This window comes from Anoplolepis gracilipes, chromosome 15, assembly GCF_047496725.1.
Source record: "Anoplolepis gracilipes chromosome 15, ASM4749672v1, whole genome shotgun sequence".
NCBI classification, from domain to species: Eukaryota; Metazoa; Arthropoda; class Insecta; order Hymenoptera; family Formicidae; genus Anoplolepis; species Anoplolepis gracilipes.
The window spans coordinates 7,251,491-7,264,287 of NC_132984.1; the positions used below are offsets into that span (position 1 = coordinate 7,251,491).

Here is a 12,797-nt window from a genome sequence, read left to right on the forward strand (position 1 = left end):
TAAAATATTCTAAAAAATTCAGAATATTCCCCTCTAATGATTTTTTGTTAAGAATAGTATATGAAATAAAGAAAATATTCTTAAATTGTATCATACAAACCCTATTTGCGCTTACACCACTAGAGGGCATAACGGTATATTTTTCCCGTAGATAGAAAAAAACCTCTCGCAAGATATAAGAACTCCAACCCAAGAGAGCTCAGTATCGGGGCTCTTAGCCCTGAAGATGCAAACTCTAACGTTTACGAAACGTCATTACGTGCATTACGCTGTTTAATCACGCGGCATCCATCCGGAAGTCCCCAGTTTAGATAATTCTAATGGCCACGAAAGCCTCAAGACTAGAAGTGTATATATATTCTTACATATTAAGAATATCTAATACTTTTCTAGAGGATACTTATTTTTTAGAGGATTTCTGTCTTTAGGTAAGAAAATCCTCTTGGCGCTTATTTTAAAGGAAGATATTCTAAAAATAAGTGGTATATTCTTAAAATGAGAATATGATTTTTTCGGTGCAACTATACTACGACTTTGTAAAACTTAGAGATTTCCATTGTAAGAAACTCTTTTTTTGCGATAGTTTTATAATTAATTTATTACACATATATATACATACATACATTGCGTGCATGCATATTATTAAACTTGGTTTAAATATCTCCTAACTATATCCATAAGCACATAGGTGTATAATATATGTATTATGTATGAACTTTTGATCATATATCATAAACATATATATTTTGACTAGCTGTTATTATAGTGTACCTATATACAGATAATATTTTTAAATGTAAAATTACTTAACTGGATTTTTGGAATTAATATAAAGAAACATATGTTAAAATATATGTCAAAATACATGTTTATGATATGTTAGGAGTAAGATTTTTCAATCAATAATAATATGCATGCAAACATGCGAGTACGCACATATATATAAATAAATTAAAAAACTATCGCAAAAAAGACTTAAAATGATATAAATGTAGAATTTTCGAAACATATGAAATTACTTATGTTAACTGGACTTTTTAATAAATGTAAAGTCAAAATATATGTTTTATGATATGTTTATGGTTAAGATATTAAGATTTTTAAATAAAGTTTTAATAAGCAGATACGTACATATGTATGTAAAAATTAAATTAATTAATATATAAATCTTATTATAAAAATTGATTTAATAATGTAATATTAATAGAAAAATTTTTAATTAATATAAAAATTTATACGTAAATTCTACGTTTATATTATAAAATACAATAAAATTATAAAAAAGAGATATTTTAATTTATAAAGTTTTCATTAGCATACTTACATTTTATTGTGTAAGTTGTTAATGTGTATTATTTTATGTTGTTTCACTAGATACATATATATAGCAAACAATTATATTTTTATCTCCTACTATAGAGAAATTTATCTTTCTTTTATTGCACATACAGCTGAAACATAAAAAGAAATTTAATAAGAATTAAAATGAGAAAAAATATGTGTTCCAAAAAATTATCACTGCGCTAATACTTTAAAAATGTATTGCGTTTGTTCTTTTAATTGAATTGTGTAGCGTCTTATTGGTAGATGTGTTATTTATTAGATAAATACATTGCAGTGCTAGTACATATTTGTGTTATTTACTACAAAAATAAATGCTTCATACATGTATATTAACACTGTAATGAATAATCTAATGCATCTAAAATGCAGTGTAATATATGTAAGTCACTACACAATTCAAGAATAAGAGATAGTAACAAACAATACATTTGTAAAGCATTAACAGTAATAATGTAAAAAATGATATAAATTTTATCATTATATTAATCTTATATTATCACTTATTTTAATTAGAAATTAATTATATTTTATTATTTTTTATGCAAATTTCTACATAACCTTACAACTGCTGATTTAATAAAATGAATATAAGTATGGAAATATTAAAAAAGTCAAGCGGATAAAATAAGCAGCTAACAATAAGTGAATAATATACCGTATTTTCAAAAATAGAAGATAAATAGAAAAGTATATAAACTTCATAAATATCGAAAAATATTTATTATTTTGCTAAAATAATCTAAATAAAAATAAATTAACACTGACATATTTATAATAACATATATATAACTAATTAATTGATAAAGTTAAATGACTAAATGACCTTAAAAAATGTTTAAATGACGTCATTTTTGTGACGATAATATGTCGTCAAAAATATCAACATTTGTTTTACGTCATTTTTAGACGATTGAGGTCATATGACGAAAAATGACTTTAAAATGACATTATAATGACGACACCTTGCTACCTGGAAACTTTGTCCTCAGTTTGTCTCATCGAAAAATTCATATTCTCATTTTAAGAATATACCACTTATTTTTAGAACATCTTCCTTTAAAATAAGCGCCAAGAGGATTTTCTTAACTAAAGATAGAAATCTTCTAAAAAATAGAAAAATATTAGATATTCTTAATATGTAAGAATATATATACACTTCTAGTCTTGAGGCTTTCGTGGCCATTAGAATTGTCTAAACTGGAGACTTCCGGATGGATGCCGCGTGATTAAACAGCGTAATGCACGCAATGAAGTTCGTAAACGTGGAGTTTGCATCTTCAGGGCTAAGAGCCCCGATACTAAGCTCTCTTGGGGTTCTTATATCTTGCGAGAGGTTTTTCTATCTACGGGAAAAATATACCGTTATGCCCTCTAGTGGTGTAAGCGCAAATAGGGTTTGTATGATACAATTTAAGAATATTTTCTTTATTTCATATACTATTCTTAACAAAAGATCATTAGAGGGGAATATTTTGAATTTTTTAGAATATTTTATTGGAGGAAAGCTTTAGAAGGAATTCTTCTAAAATAGAGAACACAATTTTTTTGGTGCTCGAATCGAAATTTATAAGAGCAATTTTATTTTATAACCCTAACAGCATATGTAGATTCTAAGAACGTTCTGAGAATATCATAAACGTACATTGCGTATATTCTGAGAACATTTGCGCTTTCCAAGAAGAAAGTACAGTAAATCGGAGAAATTGACCCGAATTTTCTTTGAGGTCATTATATCATCGGCAAGTACTATAAATAGTATGTAACGGACTCTCTTTAACTCACTAGTTGGCTGTCAGAAAGTGGATATCTTAATCTGCGTCGGTGAGTTAGAAAACATTATTATAGTTGATAAAAATTATATTAATATTAAATGTTAATTAAATGTTAATTAAAAACAATGAGAAAGGATAATTAGTGTGAAAGAAAACAAATCTTGCTGACATAAAGGAAATGATCAGATCTTTTTGTGGAGTAACATACTCGATTCATAGATTCTTGATAGTAATTATTAAGTTTTTTATCGATGAATTGCAAGTGTGTGAAACATTATAGCTAACTATCTAGTGTTAAATCGCAATCAAGAATTAGAAGAATTAAAACACGAAGATGGCCCAACAGATTCCAAAATATGAGCTTTTGTCAGAGACGAAAACGAAAGAAATGCTGCAGATGTTCAAAGGCGAAAGGACAGGATGGGTTTTTGTGGGACCAAAAAAATATTTTTTTCCATATAAGTGGATACAACAGGGTACTGGTTTCTACAATTTCAAAGCCAGGCCAGACGACACTTGGGTGGTATCTTATCCTAGATCAGGTATATGTCAATTGCTGCAGAACTAAGTGTAATAAATGTAATTGTGATTTGTTGATTGACATATACAGAGTGTCCCGTAATTAGTGAAAAACCTGCTGATGACAGATTTTTGAAGTCGATTTTTCCTCAGCGAAAATATCGGGAGACGTCATCAAGTTTCCAATTTTTTATCATTGCATATCTTTGTAATTAAGCCTTAAATTAAAAAAGCTATTAAAGTAAACTCTATCTGAAATTAACTGAAGAATGTAGTTTTAGTAATTTTTTAACTCCAAAAAGTTTAGTTTGCAAAAAGCGTCTCTTCTTCAATCACTTATAACTCGAAAATTATTGGTGCCTTGACATTTTTGATGAGAAAAAATCGTCGTCAAATGATCTTAAGAATCTGCCATTAGCAGATTTTTCACCAATTACAGGACACTCTATATTTATATTTTTAATATGACAATAATATATTTTACACTCAAACAATAAAAATGTCAAAAGAAAAAGACATTGCAAAGATATTTATCTTTACAGATATGTTTCAATTAAAAAGTTCCGGTTCTTTATATTTTTAAATTAGCATCCCAATATTTTTCAAGCGTTTTTATTAATTTTTAATATTTCATGACTATGTGCGCTAGAATTTAAAAAAATTTTTCAGTTTTCCATAACTATGAGTTATCTTTTTAAATTAAATATTTTATTAATATTGTTTGACCAAGATAAATAAGAAATTATATGTTTTTCAGGAACTACGTTGACACAAGAGTTAGTTTGGCTGCTATGCAATAATTTAAATTTTGAGTTGGCGGAAAAAAAATATTTGGCCGAGCGTTTTCCTTTTCTCGAGTATGTGACAAAAATATTTTTATGTAGCATGTATACATATTACAATAAAAAAAAAGTAAAAAAAAAGTGCTATTTTTATTTTTTTTATTTGTATTAATTTTTAATTTTTATATAATTTTTTATTTTGATATTGTAATTTTTGTAAAATATAATGTAGAAAATTAAAACAACTATTAAAATATTTTAATAAGTTTTATTTTCACTTAGCATAATTTTTTGACATCATTAATTTTTGTAAGATATATTTTTATTGTAAAATAACACGATTTTGGAGATAAATTTTTTTTACAGTTAATACATAGTTTTTTACGCGGGAATAAGCATCTTTTTTTTACTTACTTAAAAATCATTATTCAATTATTACGAATAAAGGTTTACTTTCTCTCGATCAAATGCGTTTTTTTTTAAACAGTTAGTTTTAACGAAATAAAACAAGAATACCGTTTTCTTAGAGAAAGATGTGAAGAATCTAAAAATATAATTTAAACATAAAAAAATCTATCGGCTTTAAAGTTTTGTAAGTTAAAAGACTTACAGGTGATTCGATTTTGGCTCTCCGAGATGATATAAAAAATCTATCACACTATTTTAAAGATCTTCACTTAATAATAAAAAAAGTTCTTATACATTATTAAGATTTACAAAGTAATATAAAAGTTATTAAAAAAAAATGATTCTTAAATTTAAACTTTAAAGAAAAATGCAATTTAGAAAAAAATTTTATAAAAACTTATGAGATTATTTTTACCTGTTCTACACCTGTTCTGTTGCCCACGAGAAATTGCTACGTCCTTTACCAGGACGTTCTGTATATCATACAAAGCATTACATATATGTGTAAATTCTTATAATTTTTGATTATTTTTTATCATTTGATCTGTACATACATATCTTTTCAGATTTAGCCTGCTTCATCATTCCGAGGTGACCAGCGAATTTCTTGAAAACAATAAGGACGATCCCATCAAACAGCAATTATGTCTTGACATAGCTAAGCCTGGCTATGAGATTGTCGCCGCGATTCCATCGCCCAGGTTTATTAAGACACATTTTCCCTTCAGCATGTTGCCAGGACTTTTAGATGTTGGTTGCAAGATTGTTTACGTGGCTCGTAATCCTAAAGATGTTGCTGTTTCTTTGTTCTTTTTGGATAAGGCATTCAAAACTCAGGGTTATATCGGTAACTTTGCCGCCTTTTGGAACTACTTTGAAACCGACCTTAGTAAGTAGAATAAAATCTAGAGAAAAAAGATCTCTGTATTGCATCATAGATATTCTTGTTATTTAACTTATAATTGACATAAATATTAAGTTTTTATTTCTTTTTATACACAGATTTATTATATTTTTAATGATAGACGTTTCTATTTTTTTTTTTTGTAATTATAAATTTTTGTGAGCATGCAAGTTAATTTACATAATTTTAAGAAATGTATACAACTTTTGTGTTTAATCTTAAATATTTTTATGTATTGTAATTTTTTGATTAATGAGATTTTATATTGTTAAAAACAATAACAAGGCTTTTTGAATATCTGTCAAATATCTTTAAAACTTTGAGTTAATTTTTTTTATAAATATAATAATTCTTGTTGAAAGACATTTAAATTTTGAAGAAATCTAGAATCACAGAATAGTCTAGTTTTATAATCACAATATGAGATATATCAAACAAATGAGTGGTTAAGAATCGCGAATGTATAAATATAATTTCTCCATTTTCAAGCAATATATCTATCTTACTATCTGATAATAAAATCTGTTTCTTATATATTTGTTACTTAAATAATTTCTTATCAACGTGAAAGGGATTCTTAATTATTTGTTTTTCTAGTCCCATGGTCACCATACTGGTCCCACTTGAAGGAAGCTTGGAGCATGAAAGATCATCCAAATCTTCTTTTTTTGTTTTACGAAGAAATGACATATGTAAGCATATACTCTATCTTTATTTTCAAACATGCGCTTTATACATATATATATTTTAAACATATATCTAATATACATTATTAATTATTTATTTTAAACTTTTTAAGCTTAATATATACAGAGTCTCTTGTAATTGGTGAAAAATCTATTAATGGCAAATTCTTGAGATCATTTGGAGACGATTTTTTTCCTCAGGATTTTCTTCGAAAATGTTGAGACATCCATAATTTCCGAGTTATGAGCAATTGAAAAAAGGGCACTTTTCACAAACTAAACTTGAAGTTAAAAGATTACCAAAACGCATTCTTCAGTTAATTTCAGATAGAGTTTACTCTAATAAAATTTAAAAAATAGGCAAAATTTAGCCAGCTGTAACTTAGTTTTCATCAGTTATGGGACACTGTATAATATATATTTAAAACAATTGATAAACAGGCTCAATAATTAAAACTAATAAAAGGTAAAAAACGTAAGGAGTAATAGAACCAAATATTATGACATAATTAAACATAAAAATAAAATTAAAAATTAAAGGTTTATTGCTAAGTCAATAAGTTTACAAAATGACAAATTATCGCAATAAATAAAGATTGAAAGAATCAAAATAACAATGAATAATAAAAAAACGGTAAAGGAAATTAAAATATAATAACGGTTTACAACAAAAAAGCGAACGTTTCGGCTTGATTATTCAAGCCTTTTTCAGCGTAAAGAAATGAGACGGAACGCAAAAGTAATAATTGTAATCAAACAATGTACATAATAAATTAAATTAAACCGCAAGAAGTCAGAGGTGTAAAAAATTGTTTATATATAATAAAGTAATTTGGAATCATATTTCACTGTCTAAGTTTAATAACAATAAATAAACTGAGTGTCCTAAAGTAACAACCTGTATTGACCTCTCTAATTGGTTGGTTAAGAGGTATGCACCGAAATTAAAATAAAATTCTTGTAACATCTTTTGATTTTATGATGTAAATGGAAGATGGTAAATCTAAGACAAGTAACAAGAACTAAAGTATAAGAATTCGACGATAAACTCGTGTAGGAAAATTACAAGTATTTCAACAATCAGCAATTAGCAAATTCATATTTTACTTACTTAAAAAATTATTAATATGATGTATAGGTGACCATGAACGTAGTAAAGAGTTGTTCTAATGAAGGCATTCAACACAGGGGACGGTGAACTAATGTCGAAATTCGTCTATTAAGAGCGTTATTTATACTTGTTGGTATTGAGGTAGCGGAGCAGAGAGTTTGTCAATAATGTTATTATATAAATCGGGTAGACATTATCGGTCTGCAGATTTAAGCTGTTATGTTGTTTTTTAATATGTAACATTTCAGAAATAAGGCGTTTATTGTAATGAGACTCAACGTCTAAAACACCAACATCGTTCCACTTAAACTCATGATTGAAATTAATTCTATGTTCCGTGATAACAGATTTGGTATTCTCTACAGATGGGTGTTCTTGTGTATGTGTTGTCTATGTTCTTTTATTCTTGTGCTTAGTTTTCTACCAGTCTGTCCTACGTAAGAAGCGTCACAATCATTGCAATTTATAATAGGTAATATAAGTAGAACGACCAAACTAGCCAATAATGTCTTTATTTAATATTACGACGACGTTTCGACCATTTGGTTGTGGTCTTTTTCAAGTTTAAATTCGAGTGAACAAAGATATATAACAATGTGTTATACAAGTTTGACAAGACGTGTTCCGTCACTTGTTGGTTCGTCATATCAATATCTACAACAGCGAAATGTTTAATTAACTTCTACTTGTACAACACATTGTTATACATCTTTGTTCACTCGAATTTAAACTTGAAAAGGACCACAACCAAATGGTCGAAACGTCGTCGTAATATTAAATAAAGACATTATTGGCTAGTTTGGTCGTTCTACTTATATTACCTATTATTAATTGATTACTAGAGATTTGAATCTAATAATTTTAAAAATTACAATTTATCTTGTAAACAACGTTAGTATTGGAATATTTAGGAATCTTGTCTTTATGTACTTTCATAAAATTGTTCAACTTATTAAAACTTAAGTATGAAACTGTAGTGTCAGCGTCTCTAAAAATATTTTTGAATTATTCAGTTAAAAAAGGTAAATATGGAAGAGTGAAAAATGAGGATTTTTCTTTTTTAGGTATATTATTATCAAGGTTAGCGTATTTTTTTCTTTGAAATAAAAATTTTAACCGATGATTAATTATGTTACAAATAAATTTGAGTGGGTATCTGTTATTTAATAATATGTTAATAATGGAACAAGTATTTTTTGAATGGAAGCGCGGGTTTGATAATGAAAAAGCTCTGTCAATAAGTCCAATGATAGTGTCTCTCTTCTGACATATCGGGTGTTGAGAGAAAAAATTCAGGTATCTGTCAGAGCAAGAATGTTTTTGAAACCAGTCAAAGATTAATCTATTATTACTAACAATTAGGGTAGTATTAAGAAAGTTCAGCTTATTATTTGATTCGATTTCCAAAGTGAACTGTAGTCTCGGATAGAGCGAGTTGAAAATAGACAATGTGTGATTTATCATATTAGAAGGAGCAGCCAGTATTATGTCGTCCACGTAACGATAGTAAAAAGGTGGAGTAAAAAGTATCGATTGTAAAGCCTTCTCTAAATCTTGTAAAACTATGTCTACTATGATAGGAGAGAGGGGGGAACCCATGGGAGTACCATAAGTTTAACGGTAAAATAATCTATTAAAGGTAAAAAGATAAAGTTAAGAATTAGTTTCAATGCATCTAGAAATTCAGACTTAGGGAGATCACAATTTTTCTCAATAAGATACCATCTTTTTGTAACGCTATCAATCGCAAGATCAATAAGAATATTGGTGAAGAGAGAAACAACATCCAAAGATATAAGTCGATGATTGCTTTTTAATTTCAAATTAGACAATTTATCGACAAGGTCAAAACTATTTTTAACATGACTTTTGGCTGGAGGGAAGCTCTTTACTATAATTTTGTGTAAAAAAAGCACTAAATTATACAGTGGAGTATTAACGGAAGAGACAATTAATCTGAAGGGGCAATTAACCTTCTGAACCTTAGGAAGACCATAAGCTCTCTAGGAAGAGAACCTTCACTGAAGGAAAGAGAACGATAGCAAACCAGGGAAATATATTGTTTGTTTTTCCATTTTTTTAAAAATAAGTACGTGTTCTTATCTTCCAATAAATATTCAATTTTTTCAATTACTTATCTCTGTCCAATACTACAGTAATATTTCCCTTGTCAATTTGAGTTAAAATAAGATTCGGGTTGTTCTTCAAAAACTTATTCGTAGTGTTGCTCAATTTTGAAAGTTTAAAAATGTGAGGATTATGCGGATATCGGTAAGAAGGTAATGAATTTAAAATATTAACAAAACGCGACCTCTTATAATTATGCGCTTTTCAGGTGGTAGTCTTTTTATATTGTTTTCAAAATTTTTAATAAAATCAATGGTAAGGTTTGAAATATTGTTTGTTGGTAAGCTAAAGTTGTAAAGTAGTAAAAACTAGTGATATTTTCTGGTATGGTTAAGGACGAATAATTGATAAACCATTTGGTGTTTACTGTAAGTAAGTCATATCGAGTTTTTGAGAAAGGTAAGGGCTCAATACGGACTTCCATATTATTAGGTGTATAAAGTGGTCGAAAATTATCGGAAGAAGGAAACCTATCATGTGTATTTATGTTCAGTGTCGATCTATCTGAAAATGAATGTGAGTAAAAATAGTGCATAGGTTTAATTTTAAATATTCCGTTTTGTTTATTAAGGTTGGAGGCAAATTTTTTATCTAATCTTGCCCGTGTTTTGGAATAATAAGAAAACAAAGGAGCACTCTGTTTATTGAAAAAACCAAAGGCTTGAATAATCAAGCCGAAACGTCCGCTTTTTTTGTTGTAAACCGTTATTATATTTTAATTTTCTTTACCGTTTTTTTATTATTCATTGTTATTTTGTTTCTTTCAACCTTTATTTATTACGATAATTTGTCATTTTGTAAACTTATTGATTTACTTAACAATAAATCTTTAATTTTTAATTTTATTTTTATGTTTATAATTATGTCATAATATTTATCTCTATTACGCTTTACGTTTTTTACCTTTTATTAATATATATTTATTTTATTTATTTATTTATTAACTGATTTCTCCTTCCTCTTCACTTCCAAAACTCTTATGTGATGCATATACTGAAATAAAAATATTAAATGTTTTTCAGGATTTTCTAAAGACGATTAAGAAAGTAGCAAAATTTTTAGGCAAAACATACACTGACAAAGAGATAGATAAAGTGGCAGATTATTTAAAGATTACAAATTTCCGCAACAATCCAATGGTAAACAACTCTGAGTTATCTGCCTGTGGCATTGTAGAAGAAGGGGAATTTATCAGAAAAGGTGGCATTGGTGGATGGAAGAATGTTTACTCAGGAACTCGATGAAAGAGCAGACAAATGGATTGAACAGAATCTCAGAGATACTGATTTGCGTTTCCTATTTTTTAATAATAATAAAGACAATAACAATTAAGGAGTTAAACATTTGATTAAAAGAATATTGATGTTAAAGTTTGATTGTTTAATGAATGCATTTATTTATTTATATTTTTTCTAAGAGCTATATATTTTGATCAAATAATTAACTTATTTTATTATAAAAATTCCTTTATAATTTTATTACTTGTTAAGCCGTAAAAATATCCATCAAAAAGCTTTAACAAACATGTTTGCAAACATTTTGTGGATGTTTAAAACATTTTCATTTAATAAACTAAACGATTAATAATAACAATAGAGTAAAGTAATGTAGTGTATAGTAATTGATATGACAGGTAATATAGATAAAAATAAAAAATTATATACATGAGATTAAAATTATGTAATTGTGGATGTAATGAACTAATTAATTTAATACATGTTTATGTACACAATGATCAAGTTCTGTTACAAGCGACGTAATGAAATAAAAATGTAATCGGGGATACGATGCTCAGTGCTTTTATTATAAAACTTCGGAGATGTTGCTGAGGCCGAGTACAGACGAGAACTAACTACGTTTTATATCGCTGGACCTTCATTCTCAGAGGTCCCCACGTGCAGATAAAGTCGTGTGGCATCTCGGAGTGATGCGTTTATCGCTTAACTGAAAGAGATATCCCGCGAAGAGATATTAAGAATGTCTTGTGGCTTATGCACATCTAGCGTGAAAAACTGCTGTCTCTTAATAAGATATCTATTAGTGAAATATTTGCGTGGAAAAAGTTGCGGTACATAACACCTCCCCCCTTTGAAGTGGAGAACTTCCTTAAAGTAATAGAGTACGGAAGGTCCTAACAGTAACTTAATTCTAGATTAATACAATACAGCTTAACCTAACATAATACGATTAATTATAAGATATAAGTTGATTACAAATATAGCGATTGGTAGTATAAATTTTAGGTGATACAAGATGATATTTTTACATATTAATTTAGATTTGATAATCGGTAATTTCGAGAACGCTGTCTTCCCGCGCCATAATCATTGTTTTCGCTACACTGAAGTGTTTCATTATTTTCGACGGGTATCGATGCAAGAGTAACTTCTTGTTGTGCGGTTATTACATGTAGTTGTGCGTTACTGTTGGTTACATTATTGTTAAAACAGTTGTTGAAATAATGAATACAGTCTTCTCTAGGTATACAACATAGTCTAAAAATGTTAACGCATTTACTTATGGCGAATTGGATGCACTAATGCGCACTGAGTGTGTATGTACTCTTTCAGTATTTAGTGTTTGATTGGCTTGCCCTTCACTGGTTCAGAATCTTATGTGTAATCGGTTGATAATTCACTAAAAACATATGCTAGTGAAAACGTGTTTGACTGAACTGCATTATCCCAGTTCAGTGTTATTTGTACGTTCGGTTGAAACACATTGCATTAGTGCAGAAGGCACTGAATTGCACTGATAGTGAATTCGATAGATTTACACTGACACTGAACTCATATTGCACTGAACTGTACAAGTGCATCACTAGGTCCAATCAACACTCAACTCGTTAGTGTTGCACTGAAATGAGATAGTGTCGACCAAACCTAGTGCAGCACTCATACAGTTTAGTGCAACACGAGTTCAGTGAACGAGATATAAATATTGCATGTAATTATATATATGTATAAATAAAATTATATGTATTAGAATATAATTATATAGCATAAAATATTATATATTATATATTATATATAATATATACATATAATATATTATATATAGTTAAATATTATATAGTAAAAATATAAAATTGTTTATATATGTATACAGGGTAGATCTTTAATCTTTCCACTGAAAATATCTCAG

The 12,797-nt window shown here is 28.0% G+C and overlaps 1 protein-coding gene across 4 annotated transcripts; it reads left to right on the forward strand.

The window, feature by feature from the left end:
• Positions 1-2,912: 2,912 nt before the first annotated feature.
• LOC140673886 (sulfotransferase 1C4-like) lies at positions 2,913-11,097 on the forward strand. 4 transcript variants are annotated; one of them, XM_072907124.1, is made up of 6 exons: positions 2,913-3,165; positions 3,397-3,658; positions 4,393-4,492; positions 5,392-5,714; positions 6,327-6,421; positions 10,676-11,097. In XM_072907124.1, exons 2-6 carry the CDS (start codon positions 3,451-3,453, stop codon positions 10,895-10,897), a joined length of 948 nt encoding a protein of 315 aa, XP_072763225.1. In that variant the 5' UTR covers positions 2,913-3,165; positions 3,397-3,450; the 3' UTR covers positions 10,898-11,097. The 4 variants fall into 4 exon arrangements, with proteins under 4 accessions (XP_072763225.1, XP_072763226.1, XP_072763227.1 ...); XM_072907125.1 differs by having other exon boundaries at positions 3,409-3,658; XM_072907126.1 differs by having other exon boundaries at positions 3,427-3,658.
• Positions 11,098-12,797: the final 1,700 nt, after the last annotated feature.